The sequence below is a fragment of the Leptinotarsa decemlineata genome, unplaced genomic scaffold (genome assembly GCF_025532065.1).
Source record: "Leptinotarsa decemlineata unplaced genomic scaffold, Ldec_3_MD MMD2_tig00001621_RagTag_RagTag, whole genome shotgun sequence".
NCBI classification, from domain to species: domain Eukaryota; kingdom Metazoa; phylum Arthropoda; class Insecta; order Coleoptera; family Chrysomelidae; genus Leptinotarsa; species Leptinotarsa decemlineata.
The window spans coordinates 4,166,174-4,193,450 of NW_027412566.1; the positions used below are offsets into that span (position 1 = coordinate 4,166,174).

The following is a 27,277-nucleotide window of genomic DNA, read 5'->3' on the forward strand; positions in this document are numbered from 1 at the left end:
AAAAAATTATATTAAGCAAAAAAACTAAAATTATAATGAAATAAAATACAAGCAACAATCAAAAAAAACAAAAAATTGAACTATTAACACGGGATGAAAATTGAAAATTATTAACAAAAAATGAAAATAACAAATCAAAACATTCCAAACCAAGTTAGTTCACGACCTTTTGATTGATAGTATCCACAATCGTCTTCGGGTGAGAACTTTAAACCAGTCGACTACCATATTTTGGGCTATTTGAAGAAAGTTTTGAACAATCTCATTATAATTTCATTATAAATACAAGGTTAGGTTAACATTTTCTCTCAAATACGTTTTGCTTCAAGATTATAACCCATAAATGGATAGAATAATGAAAAAAGAAATAATTCTATCGGTGGCACGAGATTTCATCGTCAAAGAATGAATTTTTCAAACTTTTTTCACTATATCAATCAGAAACAAAATTGTACACGGAAATACTGAAGCCATTAAAAAGTGAATCAACTTCTGTTGCTCTTCACAAAAATGAAAAAGTTTCAAAATTCTGATCTAAAGAGAGTCGTTATACAGTGTCATCCCCAAAGTATGCACCATATGGGAAACTTATTTATTAAGGGTTTTTCGACAAAAAGTTAGTCTTGATAAAAGTCTGTGCATCCCTTAAAACTAATCATGCACCAACAAAATTCAGTAAAACATACGTAATATACGAGGAGCCTTCAAATATTTGATTTTGTGACAATAGTAAAAAGTACTCCTAATTTGAAATATTTTGGGAAATGTTATTTAGAAAATTGTTCAGTTAGATTTGAAGTGATGATCATCTAAGTGAAGTTTTATTTTTTTTACCCATTTTTTTAAATAGGGACTACAAAAAACAAATTTTTGCTAAAACGATGAATAGACAGTATCCTGTATACGACGGTTCATTTTAAAAGCCTGTTATATTACAAATTACACAATTGTCGTGTTAACCACGGTCAATTTTTTTGAAAAGTAGAATAATTTTCAAAGTTTTTGGTGCAAAGTTATTTTTATTTTTTGTTATCACCTAAAATTACTCAAAATTATACAGTACTGTAACAAGAATTCAATATTCAATAATATCATATCACAAGTCATCAAAATGAAATAGGCATTTCGGAACAAACTCATTGATTTTCTGGAGATTTTCTTGTCCAAAATAAGTGTAATAAGTTGAATCTCCACAAAATCAATGAGTTTGTTTCGAAATGCCTATTTTATTTTGATGATTTGTGATATGATATTATTGAATATTAAGTTCTTGTTATAATACTGTATAATCCTGAGTGATCAATATAAATAAATAATTAATAAAAATAACTTTGCACCAAAAATTTTGAAAATTAATTTACTTTTCAAAACAATTGAGCGTGGTTAGTACCATAGTTGTGTAATTTGTAATAGTACAGGCTTCTAAAACGAACCGTCGTATACAGGATACTGTCTATTTATCGTTTTAGCAAAGAAGTTTTTTTCGTAGTCCGCCTTTAAAAAAATAGGTAAAATGATAAAACTTCACTTAGATGGCCACAACTTCAAATCTAGATGTGTTTTTCGATGCTGAACAAATTTTCTAAATAACATTTCTCGAAATTTTTTCAAATAAAAGTACTTTACTCTTATCACAAAATCAAATATTTGAAGGCTCCTCGTATATCACGTGTGTTGTACCGTATTTTGTTAGTGCATGTTTAGTTTTAGGAGATGCACAAACTTTTATCACGAATAACTTTTTGTCGAAAAACCCTTAATAAATAAGTTTCCCATATGGTGCCTACTTTGGGGATGACACTGTATATATGTATAGGGTGTCCAGGTTACTGGAATTGTTATTTTTTCTTGAATACGTTTTGATTGAAGAATTTAGAGAACAATGAAGAAGTATTTTTTCATTTAAACAGTGTATTATGGAAATATATCAAAATTCACTCAATTATTTTCATAAGCAGAAAAACATTCAATTTCTCTTGCTCTTTTGAACAATTAAAATGAAATTTCGAAATTCTGATGCACAGGGTGTGACTTTAAAGTCCATCATATTTGTTTTATGTCTCAATTGCTAAACTTCTTTTCTCTTTGCCAAGCCTGAGACTTTCAATTAATTTTTACTCTTCTTTGTGGACGGGCGCAAAAATTCACACTTTTGTTGTCAAGAACACTAACCGAAACAACTCTGCAGCGTGACATTCACGAATCTAGATTGAAATGGGTGGAAACAGTTAAACACCGAGCGTATATTTTGTATGAAAAGGGGTCCGATTTGCGAGCTTTGATGTTGGCCACTGCTTCTAATTTTATTCACTCCTCTCTAACTCATTTACACAACACAAATGACCATTGGTCTCAGCAAATTACTTGTCAAATGCTTTCATGAAGCTCTGTAGATGTTAATTCGGATGTTGGAGGATGTAAATGGTTTTTCCTTTGAGAATGAAAGCCGCGCGTACGTTAATATTGCTGGCGGAATGCAATTTACCGAATCCGAATTGACTTATTGAAGTGGGAATTGTTTCAGTTCTTCATTGAAAAGTGTATAACAATTAATTTTTTTAGTGTTGCTGAAAAGCTGTTCCTTCTGAGGGGAAAAAAAGAGCTTCATCTCATTATGTTTTTAAACTAGCCCTCAGTATTCTCTTTCAAGTTTCTGTTTGGCAACCAATACGGGCTTGAGTTTTCGAAAAGATGCAATTCGTAAAGTTTTCCCATTTTCTTAACCTCAGCTACAGTTGATGATTTTTACTTCCCGTGTCTCTCAGTTGTATTCGCAGAAGTTTTTTCGATCAATTAACAAGAACTCAATGAACATAATGCCTAATATACAATGTGATATCATCTTGTGAAATACATTTCGATTTTTGTTCAAGCTTACCGTCATGATCACACAGTATGGTGAAGATAAGTTGTGTATTAATTAGAAATTCTCCATTCCATAATTCGCTATGATGTTTTTTACTTTGATGATGGTTTTGAATGTTATTGAAGCTGGTTCGAATATTGTGTTTACTTCAAAACATGAAAAATTCTGGAGAAAGCAAATGGAGGAACTATTCAGTTTTTCCTTCAATGAATTGAGAAAACACAAAATTAATTAAAAAAATTTGAGTTTGGACTTCTTTCGCATGCAGCATTTCAAATATTGAGATTTTTTTTAGAAGAAGAGAAGGTTTTTGTCCTTTTCTTTTTCATACGGGGTATAAAACCTAAACGGGGTGTACAGCATATAATGCTCGGACTGCAACAAATTCTGTATCGGCCAAACCAAGAAAAAATTGATGAGCACAAAAAGGCATACATAAACCCAATAATAAATAAATCAAACCTCGCAACACACGCCATACAAAACAAACATAACTTTCCCCCACCAGAGAACATAAAAATCATAAAACAAGTCAATAGAGGAAACCGTATGGACATCTGGGTAATTTAACAGTCATAATTCACTTATCGAAGAAAGAATTCAAATCAAAAAACAACAAGACCTAACATTCACTATAATACACAAAACAATACACACTCCTAGAAACAGTATACCTAGAGAAGATCCAACACAAAGTATATAACCTGAGGTAATCAAAATATAGGCAAATTAACTTACAGCACTTGCAGTGCCTGCACTAAGGCGTTCTGACTGCATTAAAGAACAAACAAGAGGATAAAACGTTCAGTTTGAGTAGAGCCTTGAAGATGATAACACCACCAGCTGTCGAAAGCGCTCGTATATAATACTCAGGTGTTATAAAGCTTCAAATCCTTTTTGTGACATGCGTTAATATACATTAATATATATTAAATACGAATGCCAAGGATAAACGTTACTCATTTGTTTCCGGAAATTCGAAAAGTAAAATAAAGTGAAAATTTGAATAGATAATCCAAAAAATATACTATTTTTCTTTTTTTTTCCCACCACACCGAATGGGAAAATGCGGAGTTTTCCAAATAAAATAAGTGAGAATTGATCGTTTTCTTATGCTGTGAGTAGATGTCAAAGAAGTAGAGTTGGATGGAATCACTTTTTTGATTGACCGATTTCACTTTTTCGACATCCACTCACAGCATAACCAATTAATCAACCAATCAATCCTCACTTTTTATTCGAAAACTGTTAGTTCGCAGCTGCAACGCAAGTTAGACCTATTTTTTGTCGAGTTTTGTAGAAATGTAGCTGCAGGTCCATCGGAACCTCTGTTTTGAACTATGAAAAACCGCATAGAAGCTGACACCCAGTTCTTTCGCCATTCTGTGATGGCTCAATCTTCACCAGGGTCTTCAAATCCTCGTCCATAAATACTGTAGGTGGGCCACTCCGGGCCTCATCTTTGAGGCTGAAGTTTTCGAAACGAAGTTCATTGTGGAATGTCTGGTTAATTTTTTGAGCTGTTCCGGCAGTGATTTGGTTCAGTTTGAGTTCGTAGAGAAAAATTGGCTGAAAATCGCTCAACAATATCACATAGTAATAAGCTGAAAAGATGCGAAAAACTAAAATATGGAAAATAAGAACAGCATCAATATACGGAGTATAACTATCTCAATCGATCAATATAGGTATACCACGACATAGTAGAATAATTATTTCTTCAGATATGGAGCTACAAAAACACATGACATTAAACGGGCAAAACTTCTGAAACAATCTAATTAAAACCGTTTCAAGCGCTACTATGTGAATGCGCTTTCTAATAAATACCAGTATTGAAAGTTACAAAACAAGCAGAACAAAGCCTAAAGCTCCTCCCTTCAATGTTCTAAGAGGGCTCATCTATTGGAAACACTGAATAGTCCGTCACGAGATGTCATCAACTGTAGCTCTACATCTAAGGAAAGCCGCTCAGAGATTGATGATCGCCGTGTCGAAGACATTCCGCCAAAATAAATCATTATCATACACAAGGACCATATTACGGATGGTTTTGATGGAGTATTAGGGCCATTTTGCCTTGTTCAGCATCAGTATTGACTTTCCAGTTGGGGTTTTTCAGTGACACAAATATTAGGACTGGCTTTGAGAAATATTTAAATGATTAGTTGTGTGTTGATTGTTCAAAGTTCCAATAGAATCTGAAAACACCTTGTGGTATGGATGTTTAATGAAAATATTTGACTTTGATTGATTATGTAGCGAAAGGATATTAACTATCCACAACATATGTGATAATTACGTGTCTCTGAAATTACCCCTTCAACACAATTCAAACAAAGAGTGCTGATCCCAATAATTGAGAATTTAAATATTTTAAAAATCTAGGAGCTATCAAATTGCCACTCGACATTGTGCTTTCATTTTTTGTGAAGACTTGCACTATGACACGATGACACTAACATCTGTATCTGTTTTTTTACCTTAAAAAATATATGAGTGTTTAAATAACATTAAACAGTTCAGAAAAAACTTTTTCAAACGCTCAAAGGTGCGAACTCGTTTCCTCCTCACTCACTCACGTTTCTCCACTCACAAGCGATTTGGGTTAAATTGGTGACACTTGTCAATCTTTGGATTGGTATACAGTATAAGGATGTCTGCAGAATGCTGTATAATGTCCGATCTAGGTAGACCCACTGTGATTCGAAAGTGCATATAGATTATAACAACAAGGAGTCACACTGTCTGCTGCATAATTGTTCATATCTAATACATCTAGAGAAAATTCTATAGCAACATTTAACTTGCCTCTAAATCTTTCTGTTAGAGAAAAATCTTTTGAAATGAATGACTGAAATACGGGGAAATTTATGGATCGATAAAGACTTTGTGCATATTCTTCTTTCCTTGCAACTTGATCACGTTAGTTTTTCATGCCCATCCAAAGTTTCCTTTCTTGTGAAGAAATCCAAGCACTGTGATAAACTCAATTGGCCAGAAAGAATCGTAGGTTACAGATCAGTGTCCACAATGTGTGCACTTAATCCTGGATTTTAATTGACCAACGAAATTATCTACAATCTTAGAGTTATATATACTCAAATAAATAAGCCATAACACTTGCGCTTTTCCACTGTCGCTCAATTTTACGTTAATCTCCGTTAAGGTCGGTTCAGATTTCTCAATAATTCTATTAACGTCATCTTGTAAACCTTCTGAAAGATTACGAAGGAATTTCTGGACGTCTTGATGCGCATGACCCATGCATCGAGGGGCAAAACTCTGAATCTGACTTTTTGAGGAGACCGTGTTCACTGCTATATCAGATGAATCTTCTGACCACAATTCTTTGATAACTTCTGCGAAAACGTTGATTAAACAACCCTCCGTACTAGAAGTATTGATATCTTTCAAGTACTCATCCTTTTTCAAATATTCCAGCAACCATCTCGTATTTGATAAACATTGGATTACACTGTTCATGAAACAAGTGTTGCCAATATTTTTCAAGCCACTAAGCCCAAGAGTTTTGACTGAGGAATGTATCACTGATTGTGTTGTAGCTATTGGTGATATGTGAACCAACGGAATGAGGAATTTGAAGTTGAATTTCTTGAAACTGAATCAGATATATTCCTGGTGTTTTTTTTTTGGATTTGTGAGAGAAAGATAATTCCAGAACTTATTTATTTTTCTCTGAGACAATTGGGAAGTGATCAATCTGCTTACTCTATTTTGCGATGTTCATAGGAAATTTTGATTTGATTTGTGGGTTCAGCGTTCAGAAAATCTATCGAGTCGACCATTCTGAGAAAAAATTCATGTGGAAAATCACATGACAACTAACACTTAATTCCTTTCCAAAAACAATACCAATATGCTTTTCGAATGTGGACAAATGGAATGCCAAAAATTTTAAATGTTCTATAAGAGAAGAATAACACAAAGGCTTAATACATTTTTTCCAGATGTGAAATGATCATTCCAGATTCCAGAAAATATGGATGCGAAATTGAAACGTAGAAAATACCTTGAGAAAACTTCGCAAAATATTGAAATTCTCCACACTGTGTTATCAATGTTGAAAAAAATCAATTGTCAATTTTTGGTCGCCATGGACTTCTACTTCTCTAACAAATTACTATTTTCATTGGAGGTTATTAGAATAAATAATAATTTGCCTATGTAATAATTTGAATATAATATCTATCATACGAAGAAAAACCCTTTCGAATTACAATGATGACGGAAGATTTAATAGACAGAAGATAATGATTCTCAAGACGCTATTACAACCAGGAATTACATCTATACAAAGAACTTTGAAACATTATATTCAACTTTAATCGAGTGAACTATGAACTGCGAATACTATATAGTTGATGATTGTATGAGGCAAGCTTTCATCAAATTAATTGAGACATTTGAAGTCAATAATGGGTTGTTGTTTCAACTTTTGTGACCTTTTCTGGGGCGGAATAGTTCACCTGAAATAATTTTACAGAAAGGAGACTGTTGCAGATCCTTAATCATTTAGATAATCGTTATCGAAAGCTCAATGAACTTTCAAATTGTTCTCTGTGAAATAATAAACATACAATTGTTTTTTATCACAGTCAACGTTCACAATAGTTGAAATACGACAGGAAAACGTAATTGTCTCAAAAACTAGCTATCTCAAGTGCGAAAAAAATAAAAAAACAGACAATGAACCAGATATAAAGTTATTGTTTTGGGGAGTTTCGGTTATCGACTATTTTTGTTCAAGTATTCTTTGAAGCGGGTAGTTGACCTCTTCAGGAATCCATCATATTTAATTTTTCACGTATTTATAATATTTGGAGAGATGTTAATGGAAATATAACCTAAATTGGGCTCAATGCAAAAAATATTCTGAAACCCCAGCATGCTACTATCATATTTATGAGTTTTTTTCATTTGTATTTGATAGAAAATGGAGAAATATTCAACAATCTATGATAATTCAAGATCAAGAATCCGAAGAAATACAAAAATCAGACCAACATGAAGCAGAAGTAGGTGAAGTATCCTGTTTTGTTGAAATCTGTCTCTATTTCTCCACTGAATCCAAGGCGTATTACAATAAAAACCCAAAATCTCTTCAATCTCAATAATTCAATTTCAATCCTTCACATTATCATTCCATCCATCATATGAATTCGTTCCACCATAAAATGGACTACAAACATGTATAATATATTTCCATCTAGAAAAACCAATTTTTGCTGAATAATACGATGTCTATTCTACTGTGAGCTCTTAAAAATATTTCATTACGAAACCATATTCATCATTAATAAAAGGCTTCACATATGTTGACGGACCGGAAAGTAAATCTATATTTTTTCCACTTAAGCAAGTACAATTAAAAAATGTATATATTCAACGCCCTGAAGCAATTTTCTATCAATGGACCGTGTTTAATCTCATTCTCAATCTGAACGGAGAATACGCAAAAAGAGATTGGCGGAATAAATATTATTTTGCGCCTATATATTTCCATGCAATAAACGTATATTGATAGAAATTCTTTACAAAATTTTATCCGCAATAATCGCTATATCAAATTTCTCCTGAAATATGTGTTTTTGAAGATATGCGATTGATTTGTGAATATAATGATAATAATAACTGTTTTCGCCTCAATGATACACCAATACATGTACAGAAGTAGTCACAGTAAATACTCACATAAAGTATATTCACGAAATAGATAATGAATAAATAGAACATGGCACACATATATAAAATGTCCTATCAGGATTTTATAAAGAAAAAACCCCCGATATATCATAAAATTTTGTGTTGACCGAAACATTTTTTCAAACAAGTTTTATACATTTTTCAGCATATTTAACTATTTTATTTTTTGGTTTTATGAAAGTCATATACAAATATGGCTCTGATCTCATTGCAAATTTCTTATGTTCGATAAAATGGGGCGATACACATCTATCGAAAGATATGAAAATTTTATTTGTTCGCTATGATGAAAAACTTGATCACCCAGAAGAACATTTGATTCTGTACACACTGTTTTATTATTATGGAAGCTAATGTGTTTCATTTTTTCTGGGTTGGAAATGTGAAATTTTGATTAAACCAAGAAACGATGTCAGATGATACTATCGAACATTTTTCCTGGAGAAATATTTTATTGACATCCGACGTTATTATAGTTACGTCGTCTGCCAATACCACATAAGTTCCATATATTGAACAAATGAACAAAATTGGGCCCAAACAGAACCCTGCGGTACACAGATAATCATGGTTATCAAATTAAATCGGTGAAATTTATTCCACACTCTTCATTTTCAGCATACGCCGAGGTTTTTGTCGCAACGCGCATCGCGACAATCGCATACATAGAGAGGCCTTAAGGATAGTTAGCTTACTATACGAGTACATGTTTTAATGTTTCACATATTTCAAAAATGAAATGGACAGTTGTGACCTTATTCGATGAAAATTCGTGATAACAAGAATTTATTAGGTAACACATCAATATGGGATTTTCATAAACAGGTTAAGGCTTTCACAGCCGATATTATCAGTGTTAGTATCTTCATTTGGGATTAAAGGCCGTCGCAGAAAGAGTTTGAAAATTCCCTGAATCACTAGAGAAGTTGAATTGAAATTTGACTGTTGAATGTCAATTCACCTATGAATTATATCTGTTTCAATTCAATTACGAATATTTGAAGTACAATCTGCATTGGAGAAAGTGATTTCCGTACTGAATGAAAAACATTTTTGGCGGATAAAATCAGAGGTTTCCTATTGAACTGTACTAAAATTAGTTTGATTGATTTCCGTATACTCCCTGATACATTGAGAATTTGTTTTGGAATAAATTGTGTTCGTATTCTACACATCTTTTTGTAAAACATTTTTGTAAAACACTTATTTTCTTCGGAATGACCACCAGCCTCATGAGAAACCTCGTCACTACAATAAGTAATGAACATTCGAAACGTGTAAAAGGGTGGAAATGCCGAGAAAAATGCGGGAACTCAGAGCGCTAGTGGTATAATAAAGTTTTGCGAATGCAGGTAAAGGGTTGCAGGAATGGGTTTGATGTATGGAACTTGGGGAATGTTGCTCATCTCACGTCATTCGCAAACGTCTTACTAACTTCCCTCGAGGACCGGAATGTCTTGTGTATGTGCTCTGCTCGGAGAATGTGTTGATGACATATTTGTCTCCCAGTGCTACATTCGGGGCGATTAATCAGCGAACGAAAACGCCAACGCGCCCCTTTCCTATGATCTTCAAATTTCCAGTGAAATGTCGGTTTTATTCCAACCAATACAAATACTCTTAAGCCCACTAGAATCGCTAGAAAACGATTGTGAATCAAATAATTTCATTTGAAATCTCGTCTCATCATTCTTCACATAAACTAGATATAAAATTCATTGTTGTATCAAACCAAAGTTTATTGTGTTTTCATTAATCGGTTACCTACTATTTGGAACCAGAACCAAAAAATTGAGCATTTGCTACCCACTACTTGAGGGCGCTGTTTCGACCCGTCTCATCAGTGCTGCTAGGCTGAACTACAAATGTATTGCCGGCCGAACTGTCCTTAAAGGATAAGTGAAGGCAATGTTATCTTCCTCACGGAGACAACATCTATGATATCGACAATAGGTACAAACACCTTGATTCATCCTCATTTCAAATTGTGGAAATTACCTTCTGAATGTCAAAAAGAATAAGGTGACATTTCATATTCTTTTGATGACCACATAAATTCGACAACACCGCTGTCATTTCTTAATCAATTTCGTAGCACTGCCAATAAAACCAATTTAAAAGTATCTGGTGAAAATTTATTTTCATAAACAATGGAAGAGTAGAAATCCAAAAACGTTCTTTCCCAAAAATTAATCTCTCCTGAAAATATACCCCTTTTCAATTTAAACAAGATTCCTTTGGCTGGGATCGAATCAAATGAGCGAATGAATGTCATTATGCACTGTCATCGATGACATGAATAGATTCAACTCATTCGTAACATGAAGTCGTAATTTTATGAATGAACTGAGTGCTTCATCTTATGATGTTATTCAGATTTGGAGGATGATAGTGTACCATGTACTAGGTGAAATTTTACCTATTTCATTTACTATATTGCGTAGCAATCCTGTGAATGATATCTGTTTCAATTCCATAACGATTGTTTGGAATACAAACTGAGTAGAGAAAAATAGTTTTTTGTATAATTCAATGTTCATTTATAAGTAGTTGTTTTTGAAGTATTATTTCTTTCGTGTAATTCAATGTTCCTATGAAAGTAGTTGTTTTGAGAAGACTTTTTTCTCCAGTATGTGTCTGAAAGTTAATAATAATAATAATGATAATAATATTCATTTCAGAATATCAATACATGTAATGATACAAAATTACGATATATAATGAAATAAATATTGTTGAACACCATGAGGGTTTCCCCTGTATGTCAAGGGGGTGAGAATAATTCGATAAGTATAAACATATTGACAAATAGACACAGTAACACAGTCTACACAGTCACACACACATACTCACTCTATTTATACTCACGTAATATCAAAAGACAATTCACAATACAACATTAATATAATTCGAGGAGGATTACATTAAAATATATTATGGGATTTCATTCATTAGCTTTTTGGGAGCACTTTTACACTCAAAGAGACAGTATATCTAGTAATAACCATTTTTCAGGTAATGGAGTGGGAGATTTTTTTCATTGGTTGGTAGTGTATTGAGGTAATCAGTTGCTTGCGGAATGAATATATAGAATTTATTAATTTCAGCTCATTGGGTAACATATTATAGCACCGAGGAGCCAGATTGTGAGTATATAGTCTCTATTTCGAGTTTCATACATGGCTATTACTAGTCATAATACTGTGATACTCCACCAAAGTGGTATGATCCACAAAAAGAAAACAGTTTTTAGGAAGTATATGGTAATATTGGTTATTTATATATGATAAACAAAATTGGCCCCAGTAAAGGACCTTGGGACACACCATGTTTGACAGATTTCACATTCGATTCAATCCCATGTAATGATACACAATGTGATCTATCGTGAATGGTGAGAGCTCCCGGGATAATGATTCATAAAAAGTTTGTAAGTCTTTCCTACGAAATTACTTTTTTCTAAGGAAGCACAATTCTCGATTCACCACAATTTCCGAACGTAAGAAAGTCGCATTTCCACACCACCTCTGAGGTAGCGTGATTGACGCTACCTCAGAGGTGGTTTCTTTCATAGAAATATTCCACAATATCTATTATGATCGAAGAAATTCAATGACACATGTTATTATCAACATAATAAAAATTATTACTCTAATAGGTCATCCCTTGTTTCTGTAACTTTGCTTATATGTCTACAATCCATGACCTGGCTTTCCTTAGTGGATTCGTTGTTAGTTCTCATAACCATGTATGTTAATTCATTTTGGTCAATGCTGATCGAATATTACTGTGTTTGCTATATAAATATGCCTAAAATGTATCGCTGTCTGATATATGATGGTGATGATAAATATTATTATATATGACGATATAGTCATAACTTTTAATTTTGATTTGCTACAAATATTTGTTCAAATGTACCATGTAACCAATAAACTATTCCATTCTGAAGTTATGACCTTTGACCTCGACTTTTGACATTTCATTTACAATGACATTTTAAAATTCGGTTCAGAAATTCAATCGGTTGGGAATTTTTGCAAACTTAGCTGTTTCTCCCGTCTATTTTGTCAATATCTCTACATATTGATTTTCTAAGTTTGACAACTATAAGAATGTATTTTTCGAATGAATATAATGTTTCCTCAAAAATAGTCGTAGACTAAATCGATATAAAATGAAACAAAACTAAAATCAAATGGAATTTTCCTTTATTTTTCGTATGTATTTTGCGAATGCAATTATTGAATCTATCTAAAAAATTATTCAAATGCGGAAATCAGCCTATGATGGGTGATGTATGGTAAGAAACCATCTATACGCCCTTTTACCATCCTCACCTCTCCAAATACTCCAAATACTCATAAAAACATTATTTGAATATCCCTATGTGAAAAATCATTCTCAGTGTTTAAACACTGTTCTCAATATCTACAATCAACTCATAAAATACAAAGTGCATCCAACAATAAATTGTCCAAAACGGCATCGCAATCGTCTTGAGACAGTAACTTTATCCTGGCATTTAGCAAAGGTCATTCCTGGAATACGAAAGGCAATAAGCAACTAACCCCTGCACTACTATATCTTCTTTAAGGGTGACTTCGGAATATCTTTTAATACGGAAATTAATACTACTTCGTTTCAATAGAAACCCTTCTTTGAACGTTCGCCGTCCGGAATTTGAAATGTCAGAACTTATTGCGGAACAGAGAAATTTATTCGGTCGGCCTCGAGCAGGTTTCCTTTCGAATATAAAGAAAATTATTCATTGTTTCTGCTCAGAGACAAATGAAGGGAAATAAGTAGACAATATCATGAAAAAGATATTCATTTTGAAATATTAATTGAGGATATTTCTTGGAATATTTAGAGTGCCGGTGTAAGTAAAACCTAATAATTTATCAAGAAAATCAATCACAGTATAAACATTTTTTGCAATGAAAATGAACCAGGAATATCCAATTATACAAAAAGTTTGGATGTATCAGGCTGCATATATGTCGGTGTTAAAAGATAGGGTTTTCCTTATTTTCACTCATTATCAACAGTGCAAAATTCATGGAATGAGTCAGATCTAATTCAATTATGCTTCCACAAACATAAACATTTATGGTGTCGTTGTTTTTGTAAAACCCTTTAATAGTAAAAATCATACGATAAACTGTATTAATTAGTTTTTTAATATGGATATTCATCAGCTATCGGCCAGTTCTATTCAATTAGAAACGTATTCATTTCCCATTCAAACACAGTATTTTAGAAATCAATACTGAATGGAAATTATTAGAAACTAGGAAATCTCGTTGTTTTCTGTAATTGAATAATGTGCTGCTATATTTCTTTGTTTCGAAAGTTACGATTTGCATCCACTGAAATACTAATGATTTTTTCTCTTACTGTTATAAAAGCTTCAACGAGTTTATATATAATTGTCTTGTAATTTCTCATTGAATATCACTTGAGAGCTGTATCTTACAAAGTCTTTGTCAGGACTATTGCTCAGATTGAATTGAATTCCAAGTAATAACGGCCCGATACTCTGTAATTAATATTTACCATCGACGAGCACCATACAATCGAAACGAAAGAATATCCAAACAATGATGTTCCACGTCGCCATTCCATTATACGGTCTCAAACAATACGTCTGCAAACCAATGAAATTCGAACACAATATGACAATAACGTCTGTAAAACGAAACAATGAGTGAAACAATTGCTCACCTCTATTTTTTTGTTCTTCGAGGAGTTGTCTCTCTAAATTGTCTTTCTCTTCTCGTTCCCGCAAAACATCCATCTTCAGTTCGGCTGTAACAAAAGGACAATTAAGGATCTCATAACATATGTTATTATGTTCAAATTCACCAAAAAAGTATTAGTATCAGTTTTATCCATTTTGATGTCTCTAGTATTATCTACTAGTATTATCAGAATCCTTTTTATATTATGAAATATAAATGAAAGGTCGAGATAGTGGTTTTTAATGTCAGATTGGAATATTATTGGTTCAGATTCAATTTTTTTTTTTAATTTTCCATTTTGACTAATATATGATCGATTGTTGTGTTTTCGCTGGTCTCGGACAGACATTTGTGCAAAATTCCTTATCTATCAATCTTCCTCATTTATCAAACTTTCCCATATGAATCTAGAACTTTGGAAGAACTAATTTAGCTCCGGTGGAAGAAAATCTAATTATAATGCGAGTGAAAGATATCAATTACACCTAATGTCATCATTAACTAAATTATTCATATTTAATTGGATCCACTCATCAAAAAGTTGGCGACTTCTGTTACAAATTATAAAATATTCAAGAATTTCTTGCGGCGAAACCCTCATTTCTTTTTAGTGTTATGGCTGGCATATTGCATCTTCCTCCCGCTCACCGGCGTTAGTGGTGAGACAAAAAGTCGCGAAAAACAATACATAGGCGGCGTTTCGGGTACAGTGTAATTAATGAACTTCATCAGGTCCACTTTCGGAAATGGGTTCGTTGCGAATGATGCTTGTTGTATAAAAAGTTCGAGGTACAATCCGGTGATTAGGGGTGAGTGGGGTAGGAGGAGCTGTGTCGTTTTTTAGCATATCGGATTCAACTGTATACCATGGAATTTTGAGTGTGTGTGGAAAAATAGCGGTATCCCATTCAAATCGGAATTTTTTTTACCGGACTTCTGTAGAATTCAATTGAATTATCACTTTCTGATGGGCTTTCTGATCGACCTCAACGTCGAATTTTCCATGACTCTGACGCATGAATCAGGCTGAAGTTGACCGGAGGCATACACAGTAAAGAGTATTTCTTTTAAAGAAGATCATAGATTGCTTTGAAATTTTAATCTCTATTAGAGAAACTATTACTTCATACCAACAGCGCCATGTTCCACAAGAGAATCACAGTTTTTCTAACGAAGAAATCAAATTTCTTGGCCTTTCAACGACATCATTCGTTTGATTATACTATTGTGAAGATGAATTATTTTGAATCAAGAAAATATAATGTCATCTTAAAATCTACCACCTATTTAAAGAGAAAAATAAACTGTTTCAAATGGAGAGCAATATCAACTTAATCTGAAAACATATTGTTTGTTTGTATTCAAAACTGTATCCTTTCAAATAACTCAATTCGTTTATAACAAGAGTTTTGTGAATCTATATACAAAACTATACTATGATCGACTGAAGATAACAGGAATTCTGCATAGAATGAACAGGATTTCTTTTAAAGAAGTATTTCATTCATTTCAGTTTGAAAAAAAACTGTTTTATTTCAACATAGATATTATTGAAAAGAATTTAAATTTAGTATTATGAGAAACTAATAATGTAGAAAAGTGTTCGCGTACACGTCAGTATGGAAAGTGACGTTGGTGTGTTGTGATTTTAAGGAGGATGTGTTTTATGTGTCTGTGGGTAGTGCAACTCTTTTCCGGTTATTTTATATCTATCATAATGGAACAGATTTCACAAGACTAGGATCTTACACAGTTGGAAGATATTTTCATGGGTAAGTATTACTTGAGAAAGAAACAGGAGAAAACAGGAGAAAGTGGTAAACTTTGACAGCAACTCTTAATTTTGCCCTCATTTTGCGAAAATTATATCAATGCTTAGTAATTTTTCACACATGCATTATTACATTTGCCGAGCTCTGCACGTGTATATTAATTTGAACTGAAAAATCCTCCACGTTGATTCAAATTCGTCAATCTCTTGTTTTGAACATATATTTTATCTTGTTTTAAACAAGTGCATTTTCTCTAAATAAAATTTTATTTTCTCTTAGAACGAATTCATTTTTCATTGAACGAGAGAGGTACTTACAGTTTCGACAATAAATTATAATACAAAATATACCAAAATAGCCACCAATAGGTGTAAAAAGCACCTACATATGACATGTAAATGTTTGTTGAATTCCGAAATGTCTTTGCTTTCTGTGATAACTTCAGAAATGTTTTTTTGTTATTTATTGGGAATAATGTGAAAGTAAGAAATAGGTAGAAATATTACCAAACTCACTAGAGGAAAAATCAGAATTTCCAAAAACGTGAAAGCATTGAATATTTTTATAGTTTCATAGTTTTACCTTTCTAGATATTTGAAATAGTGGCTAAAGATGATGTGCTGATTTCTTCTTTCGTTTCAGAATCCAAGTGATGTTCCGGCAATTGTGAATAAACAAAAGCAGAATGCAGAACTTGATAGACGATAGAAATTTTTAATTGTTATTTACCAGAATGGCATCTAGTTTCAAAAACTTTATTCGTGTAAAATCACAAATAAATTAATTCATTTTGTTGTTTGAGTTGTAATGTTTATAGGCTTTGATTTTATTTCATTTGTTAATTTACGATTTGTCAAGAATATATCACTTTTTTTTATATGTTTTCGAATTGAATATTTATTTTTGATATTTGTATAACTGTATGATCTCTAAATAGTGTGCGGTTGGAATATGACATTTAAGCAAAGATTAGCAAAGAAAATTTAGGACTCTATTACGTTTTGTTTTTTATCATATGCTTTTTAAGATAATATTTATGATTTGCAATTGCTTCAAATAAACCAATCATAATATATAATGTATTATTCAATTTCTTCCCTTACTACTTGTAGCTGTTTATATTACAGATGAGATACTTTGGATTCAAGTAACTAAAGACATACATCCGTATGAGAGGGACAGTTTATGAACAGAAGCATAAGTTCATCTTTGATGAAGTAAATGAGTTTATTTGATTTATACAAATTGAAGGAAAACAATTAATTTCTCCTACGGAGATATTTAAATAGTGTTCCAAGTTAACATATCATTCTTTCAAAACCCAAAAAAGAAGCGTTTATTCATTCCATTTGAATTAATGATTCAAATTCAACTTGAGAGAATATATTTCTCAGTTTATAAAATTATCTCTTCATGAATATAGGAGAGCAAGATTTCTTTAATTCGAGATAATGTTCTTCACTTTGAGATTTTAATTTTTACTGTGTAGGTTATGTCGGCTCTGAGGACCGCTGTGGTTTGTGGCCTATTCGTATACACCTAAGACTCAAGAAAACCCCATAAGAAAAATTCTAACGGGGTCAAATCCAACGATATCGGTGGCTAGTTCACTTCACTTTCACGTGAGATGACCATGCCCCCAAATCGCTCGTGCAGAATATCCAATCTAGCAGCGTCCTGAAGATCACGGTGAAATCCAGAAACCATCCAAAACATTGACGTCAGCAGTGAAAGCCTACATTCCTATAGAAAGGCGGAGGCAATGATCATATGTAAAATCTGGCTACCTGTCCTCAATTTTACAGGAGAAACGAAGAAAAATTTCAAAATTGTAGTTTCTGCGATGAAAACAACATGAGCACATACCCGCCTTTGATAATATCTACCGTAGTAGTAGACGAAACCTCAGGCAACAGTACCTGCAGATCACGGTTCAAAATAGCTTCAATAGCTTCAACGCAGTTATCTTCTTTCGTGAAAATGTACATTCTTGATTTATGTCTAGTGACTGAAATATTTTGGATTGTAACGCGAATGGATGGCAACATTCAACCACAAAATATCAAATATCAAACCTTGAATACAACTACGAACGATATGGTACTTTGCCGTCCTACTCATTGCCCTTTGAAATATTTTCCAACTACACCTTTGGTACACCGCCACAAAGAAATGTATCCCTCAGATTAGCTATTGTTCTCTCAGGTTTTTGGGGTGATAAGAGACAGGGTGAATAAAAAATCAGCTTATTGCTAATATCAGAGCCCGCAATTATAGTAAATTGCTCGACTGCGGATTTTTACAATCTACGGCGATATTATTTTTTATTTTATTGCTAATTGCTCTCTAACCGGTTTTATATTCGGGGTTCTGCCATTACTAAAATGATAATATTCGGGTTTGAATAAAAAATAGTTATTTTTGATGTGCTATCGGTTTTTTACCAAAGGGTGGTGCGTCATATAATACATTACTGAGAGAGATGGAACGATAATTACCAAAATAAATGTCTATAGCACTAATTATCTCTATTTTCTATTTGAAGTATAGGAAATTAGACCATTCAAACTTGTTTTGAACTTACCACGATGTAATTGTATATACATCATGATACAATCTGTGTTTTGTTGATCAGATTCGCAAGAAAAGTTTTGCAACAGGAATTTTCTGGTCGTGTTCTCGATTTCCATTTATTCAAAAACCAGGACAGAGTGAGTTGACTATTTTCTCATGTTTGTAAATATCTCGATGATATTGAAAAAATTGTGCAATTGTAGAAATGATAATTTATATTTTGAGGGTGAATAAGCGTGTTATTTGCACAAAATACATTCACCTCACGCAAAGTTGCTCATGTGAATTGAAATGAACCTTCAATAATATCAATATTTTTGCCCGAAATCAAATAAAAAACTCAATTCCATAATCTAGGTCTTCTAAATGGAATAAAATCACACCAGGAACATATTTTTCAATTAATTGAAAAGTATTAGGAATAGAACAGATTTTTTCACAATATCGCAAATCCGAATCTGATAATTCCACTGATTTCGTTGATTTGTACCTTTCATAACCTCAAATTCACCTCCCATAGTTCAAAATACAGCATCACAGTCACATTTTTTTTTAAATGAAAAATTTTCAAAGACAATTCACAACACTGAACACTTGTTTCACTGTAAAATAGCTTTTATATGCGTGTGTAATACTTTTCAGTTACCTTAAGTTTCTTCAAAGATGAAAAAATGTTGAGAAACAATCAAAAATGGTTAGTTGAAAACCAGAGCCCAAGCACAACGCATTTATGATTCAACACCGGACAGCGCTGTTTCAACCCGCCACAGGTATCATCACTGGTGCTAGGCTGAACCACAAATGCGTTGCAGAACTCAACTATCTTCAAAGAACAGGCCTGAGTAAGTGAAGTCGACGACAACTCCCCTTATTGGTGATTTGAGAAGGTTTTTCGAGGGAGCTGTACAAATAAACATCAACTATCAGAGTTATAAAAATTTCCATCGCAAGAGACTAAGACTTTTTGTGTTTCTAAATTATTTTTTAACAGTAAGTAAACTCAGTAATGAACTAACAAAATCAAAATGAAAAACCCTTCAATTATTAAAATCGAAAGTAAACAGAAAGTTGGTTTTGTGGTACAATTAATGTCTCAGCATCTTATGTTTTCTTCTTGGGCAGAAGCATGGTTCTTATGAGCCTTCTGAGGGTTTCTTGAGGTTTCGACGTTTTTGGATGCTTCTTTCTAGTTGATTTCTTACATGTTTGATGAGTTTCAGGTCCGGGCTGCAAGCAGGCCACCCCAAAGTAATGATATTGTGAGCATCTGGTACTGACGCACTATCCCTGCAGCGTGGAGATGGGCCCCATCGTGCATTGAAATAAAATGGTGCCCTTCGGCTTCTACTCTGTGACGTATCTGGACATCCAACACCCTACCAAATCAATTAAAAATCAAAAACATACACCCCTAAACGAGCAACTCAATTTATGCAGGTCTTCTCTCTTGAATTTACGAGTTTAACATCCCCTAGAATTTTCAGCGTGGAATTTCAAAAGTTGGCATCTTGGTTCGCCCAACTACCTGGAAAGTCTAATATAAACGATATTCCAAACTACAGATATCAGTTCTATACTAGATGATGGGACTAAACCCCAAACCGGTCGTATAAATGTAATCTACCAGCGGTATTTAGACAAAAGTGTTTTTTTTAATCATTTCATTTAAGTGATCATGAATCACCATGAAGTAAACAAGTCATCAATCACACATCTTGAAACAAGTAAAGTCGGGAACAACTACCATAATGAAACTGTTTGAATATATACTATCCCTGAAATGGCAATAATGAAAGCAATTTAATAAACAATGCAGGAATCAGTTTTCCACACCTCAATCTCGAGAAGACTACATTGTAGCTGAACAGGCAATAATCATAAAGTCTAAGATATGCACGAGAATTCCCATTGTTCCACATTCTCATTCCCTCTTCCCCATATAGAACGAACACCGTTATAAGTAAGTCACACAGAAACATAAAATTTGGCTTGTAATATTGTTTTGCCAACGATACGAAATGTACATAGTTACATATGCAAATTGCTACAGTAACTTATTGTATACACCTCATAAAGAAGCATGTATTTGGAGGGTTTTATACGGCGGTTGTGATTCCGTCCATCAAGCGTGGAGTTATCTCGGTGGTAGGCTGTAGAATGGCATAACGACTGCGAATTGTAACTTCAGCAAGGCAAGTAGTATGATGATAAAAATGAAAGTATGATCAAAACATCAGAAGGGAGTGATTTCTCAACAACACCAAAGCAAATACGAACTGAAGTCAGCTATCAGAACTTTACTAGAAGAACAAGCAACGAAATAAAAAACTGAGATAGCCTGAATACCAAAAAATGACTAAGTTTTCGAAACAAAACTGGTGGAAGGTGAGCATACACCTAATCGATTCGTTCAATAAAGGTAACAGTAAGTATAATAGTTTCATCTACGCCAAAAAACGTTATGTTGATCATCGAAAAGATGGATATAATCTGAAAATTCAAAAACTTTCGGACCCTGTTAACTACAGGGCATATACTGAATATGGTGGGTTTTTATGAGCTCACTTTGAGGTTTCACACGAATCCAGACCATCTCTATGAACATATGCGGAAATAAGTATGAAGCAATTGCTTCTCAACTTACATATTGATACCAACCGGTTCAGTTTGAGATCTCTTGTGTACAGAGAGAGGCAGGGCTGGCTACCTTTAGTGCCATCTACACCACACAGTCAACAGCACTAAATATTATTCCAGGCTTTTCCTTATCTACATGGTGTAACTGAATAAGTGTAAAACATTCAAGGTGGTGATTCCTCATCGAAAAAAAGATAGGATCTTTCATATAAAGAAATTTCATTGGAGCATCCCTTGTTAAGATACAGCCCCTCAAAGGGGGTGCATGAAATTTGTAAAACAATATTTTTCACAAGCACTGGAAAAGTTACAATATTGAAATTAACCTGACGTTTTGTTCTACCAAAAAGACACTTATCCAGTAATTCATTTGGTTTACCTCATGAAAACGCAACCCATACATTTCATTTCCAATGTAACTTTTTAATTTATGATTTGTTTACCATTTAAAAATTCATTTTCGATAGCCTGTTTCATTCTAAACAAAAAATGTCTCTTGGGTTTTTTGCCCAAAATAAACCAGTTCGCAGCAAAAAATCATTTTACGAACAACTACAGAGATACATCGTCATAAATGCGAACTGGATTTATTGTTATTTTGTAGTTAGTACTTGCATTAAACGATTGAAGGGTAATAAACAAAACTAATTTATTAATAACAAAACACACAACATTTAGAAATCATAGTAAATGTTCAATATGTCTACCTTCAGACATTACGCTTGCGTCTAGACGTCGGCGTATTGAGCCACGTATTTGCTCAAATATTCCTGGAGTCTCTCTGATTAGCCTGCACGCATCGATGATGCGGTTTCTCGAGTCCTCTACATCGCGAACAGGAGTACGATAAACCAAATGCTGTAAATAGCCCCAAATAGAGAAATCGAGAGGATTGAGATCCAGGGATCGAGCGGGCTAGTTCTGTGGTCCTCCTCGATCTATCCACTGCTTTGCATATGTTTCAGTTAAATGCTGACGTGCTACTTGACTAAAATGGGCGGGAGCCCCATCATGCATAAAAAACATATCCCTTCTGACGCCCAAAGGAACTTCCTCCTGCAGTACTGGATGCACTTCTCTTAAAAATTGAACGTATGCCTCACCATTTAATCGAGGTGGTAGAAAATGAGGCCCAATTAAATCATCCCCAATAACTCCGAGCCACACGTTAAGAGAAAACTGTTCTTGATGGTTAGTTTCGACAATAGCGTGAGGGTTTTCATCAGCCCATATGTGGTAATTATGAAAATTAATAACCTTGTCCCAAGAAAAACTACATTCGTCTGTGAATTATATCGTCTTCAGAAAGTCACAATTTCTTCCAATCATTTCCAGCATCCATTTGCAAAATTCAAGACGGTTCGGAAAGTCTCGCGGTAACAGTGCCTGTACTCGTTGCAGATGGTAAGGGTATGACAGTGGTTCCTTTAAAATTCGAAATACCTTCATATGATCAACATTTAGCCGGAAAGCACTCTTTCTAGTACTGGTAGTAGGTTGTTCTTCAATCAAATTAAGTACTGCTTCCTCAAGCTATGGTGTTCGAACTTCTCCATCCTGCGTTCTTTTGTCGAATGAACCATATTCTCGTAATCGTTGATGAAGTCGAGCAAATATTCTATGTGAAGGATGCTGCCGTTGAGGATACATTTCAGCATATATTCTAGAAGCTTCTAACCCATTCCCCTGCGACAGACCGTTAACGTAATGCACATCAGCCATTTCCTCATTTTTGTATGCCATTTTAATAACAAGTGAATTATTAAAGTAGCAAATTAAAAACAGAACAACAACATACAATTAGTATTGATTCAATTTTGAAAATTCACAAAATGACAGCGTCATACCAATTTAATTGCCACTATCGCTAATAGCGACCTACTAGATAGATTAGGTTCGTATTTTCGCATTTATGACGATGTATCTCTGTAGTTGTCCCTAAAATAATTTTTTGCTGCGAACTGGTTTATTTTGGGCGAAACACCCAAGAGACATTTTTTGTTTAAAATGAAACAGGCTATCGGAAATGAATTTTCAAATGGTAAACAAATAATAAGACAAAAAGTTACATTGGAAATAAAATTTTAGGGGTTGCGTTTTCCACCCCTTACAACCATGGGGTAAACCAAATAAATTTCTGACTAAGTGTCTGTTTGGTAGTACAAAACGTCAGGTTGATTTCAATATTGTTTTTTAGTGCTTGTGAAATAAATGGTTATACAATATACCCCCTTTAAGGGGCTGTGTCTTAACAAGGGATGCTGCAATGAAATTTCTTTTTTTCGATGAGGAATCACCTCCTTAAATGTTTTACACTTCTTTAGGTACACCCTGTATATTCATTGCATAGAGAAACACGTGTCACGGTTTTGTAAATCTTTTTACAGTGAAAATCAATACAAATACAATGAACTGTGGTAGGTTTTCCCTCCGAGGCAAATACCAGCTATTCCCAAAGCAATGTCTAACGACAGTACCGGGGAATAGCACACGAAGCGTTTGAGGGAAAAAATTAGGGGTGGAATAGTTCCACTCATTCACTTCGGTCCTACTTAAGTAGATCAGAAAATTTTTTATATTCCACAAAGATGACAAATTTGAAATCAGTAATTCTACAGTCAAATCTCAGACTGTTGCCGTTGGTAGTTCGGAATCCGAAGACTTTTTCTCTTCCACAAGCTAATCCAATTGTGTAGTGAATTTTAAACGGGGTTGTTATTTTTGGAGGGCTCGCCTCATCGATCACAAGAAACGCGTTTCGCCGGCGGTGTTTCATAATTTTTTGATTAAATTTCCATGAATGCTGTGCACACAACGTCTGAACGTCTGAAATAAGAAATGAGCTTTACATTTCAATATCAAAAAACATTCAAATATTTGCACAAATGATTATTCCATTAAAACGAAATTTTCCCAGGTACGGCAGGGCCGTGGGTTTTATTTAAATTGGTTTTCTTTCAGGATAATGTTCAATATTTCACAGAGCTTTAGCTTCCATTCGTCTCTGGGCTCGGCTCGATTGAAGAAAAATATTATCTCTGACTGCGAGAAAGTCGCAAGTTGTCGCGGTTTTGTTTGTTTTTGTAACTTCATTCAGAGGAGAGCGATTATTTTTCTGGCATACCAGTTCAGTATTCTCATGAAATATTTCTGGAGCCCTGAAGTTTGGGGCATTTTGAGTTATTCTAAGTTTTGTTAAAGGCACTATAGAGTTATTTTTGTCTCTAGTGTTATACCCATGTTTAGAATCAATCTGGGGGAATGTATCTTTTTTCTTATACAGGTATATACACAATTTTAAAATATAAAGTGAGGGTGAAGTTAATATCTCCAGGTCTTTTAATGCATTTCTGCAGAAGGTTCAAAAGCTCAAACCCAACATTGAACGTATAATACGTTTTTGTGCTAAAAAAACACAAGACGATGAAGTTGATGTTGCCCAGAAGGTCAAGCCATATCGTAGTCTACTTTCTACATGTGCATGATAGAGCTGCAACAACTGATCAGGATTCAGAATTTCTTTTATATTTCTGAATTGAAAGGCAAATGTGTGGAGTTTGGAAACAAGATCTACGCAGTGAGATTTCCAATTGAGATGGTTGTCAACATTTAATCCCAGAGATTTCGTTCTTGTGACACTAGTGGAGATCATAGGAACATCAAATAAGATATATTCACAGGTTCTTTGCGTGATATGAAATCTAAGGCATTTCGTTTCATCAATATTCAGAAAAAGATGATTTGCCGAGAACCAATTATTAACTGCGGATAAAGTTTCCTCACAGTTTTCCCTTATAGAACTTTCTCGGGTATTGGAAATTATAAGTGAGGTGTCATCTGCGTACATAGTGGAGAATACTGGCACAGGGAGCTTATCAATGTCGTTGATATAAATTATGAATAGAAAAGGGCCAAGTACTGACCCTTATGGGACACCCAAGTCGTTTTTCAAGTACCCAGATGACTCCTTCTCAATTGAGACATACTGCAATCTGTCACAAAAATATGACCGTATCCAATCCAGAGGTGTACCCCTCACAACATAGTGATAGAGTTTTTCCAAAAGAATACTTTGATTTACACAGTCAAATGCCCTGCTGAGATCACAAAAAATCCCAACAGGGCATTCGCCTGCCTCAATTTTTTCCACTAGTTTGTGGTAGTAGGAATATAGTGCTGTGGTTGTTGATTTCTCATTCAGAAATCCATGTTGGTTTTCTGAAATTGAATTATTTCTATCAATATTAGAAGACTTTGGAGAAATTACAGGGAACTGTTACCGGACGATAATTCTCAAGAAGTTGATGACAATTTTTTTTATGAAGAGGCGTAATTTTCCCAATCTTCAACAGATCTGGAAAGACCCCTGTTGAGAAGGATACATTAACAAGGAATGTCAGGGGCTTCAATAACACTGGTAAACTTTTCTTCACCAAATACATTGGCACTTCGTCGGACCCTGATGAGGTTTTGTTTTTCAGTTTGACTCGCAACAATTCGAATATTTCATTCTCTTCATAGTTTTCAAGACATAATGAGTCACATGGAGAATCAATTTTTTTCAAAAATGTATTGTGATTCGTATGGTTAGATCCTGAATAACACATTTGGGAACGTCAATGAAATATTCGTTGAATAAATCGGCTATTAGTGCTGGATCTTCATAAAGCTTATCTTTATATAAGATTGAAAGATCAGCTTTCCTATTAATTTTTTTGTTTGATAGTTCGAATATGGTTTGCCATATAGACTTCGCTGGATTATTAGACTCATTAATCCTTTTTTGATAGTATTTTTCTGTAAAGCCTTTGGTCACCAGGCAATTGCTTCATAAGTAACTATTGATCTGACAATTATCACATAAATCCAATGGATTTGTTTGGGACCTAAACCCCAAGTTTTACCACAAATCCTTCGACATGTCCATAGAGACAGTCTGGCCTTGTGTAAAACTCTGTCCAAGTGAGCATTCCAGGTGAGTTTTTTATAAAGGGCAATGCCAAGATAGTTCATCTCCATTCCAAACGGAATGACCATTGTGGGAGTTTTGTATAAGGTTATATTCATTACACCGGTCAACACGATTTTTGGGTTAGGCTTCTGCCAGTGAAATTCTGGTTTCTCAGAGGTCAAAACTGAAGAAAATATTAAATTTTTGTACAACTCTATATCTCTATCGATATACAAATGTTTACTATTTTTCACTGTCAAAATAATTCACAAAATGAACATGAAATATTACATTTTGAAGAATTTATTTTGACTCTGTTAGTCAATTACTAATTGATTGTTCATCATAACAGAAAATCATTCATTGGAATAATAATTGATAGTGAAATTTGAACAATTACTTCTGCTGCTGATCACCCTCCGGTTTTTCATACCGTAGTTAGGAAACACCCTGTATACTATATAGTTACTCCATCATTTCTGTGGAATATGAAATCACCGATATTTTGTAAAGCTTTCTTCATAATCACCACTTTCAATTACATCGAACAAATATATCAATCAACCTGTTTCTCTGTGTGGGTAAATATCTGTTCAACATACGTTCAATTCCAGAACAAACAATGAATAAACGATAAAGCGTTTCAGTTGACAGACAGCGCGATAGAAATATATTCTGATCATTTAACCAATATCAGATCCATATGTTCAGTCCATTTCCATAATCAAATAGAATAGATAGGGATGTTTAACGCCTCACACAGCAACAAGTGTGAATATCTGTTGGATTTGTGCGGATTTGGAAACGGATGTGTAATTGACTACCTGTGGCCTGCGGTAAATGCATTTATACGCACTTTAGCCGTATCGAATTGTGTTCAGGTATTTTGTTTCCGCGTTTGTGGAGAAACCGCAATTTGTATGCGATTTTTGACCCTCTTTTTTCGGTGATTACCGCCGTTTTTGTCCCAATTATCAGAAGAAACAAACATTTTTGGTAAATAGCC

The 27,277-nt window shown here is 33.9% G+C and overlaps 1 protein-coding gene across 4 annotated transcripts in view; it reads right to left on the reverse strand.

The window, feature by feature from the left end:
- dac (dachshund family transcription factor) overlaps positions 1-27,277 on the reverse strand; it is a 374,594-nt gene that overhangs the window by 125,915 nt on the left and 221,402 nt on the right. For all 4 annotated transcript variants that reach the window (XM_074176210.1, XM_074176206.1, XM_074176207.1 and 1 more), the window contains one exon: positions 14,321-14,404. In XM_074176210.1, the coding sequence (XP_074032311.1) occupies positions 14,321-14,404 (84 nt within the window). The remainder of the gene's footprint in view (positions 1-14,320; positions 14,405-27,277) is intronic.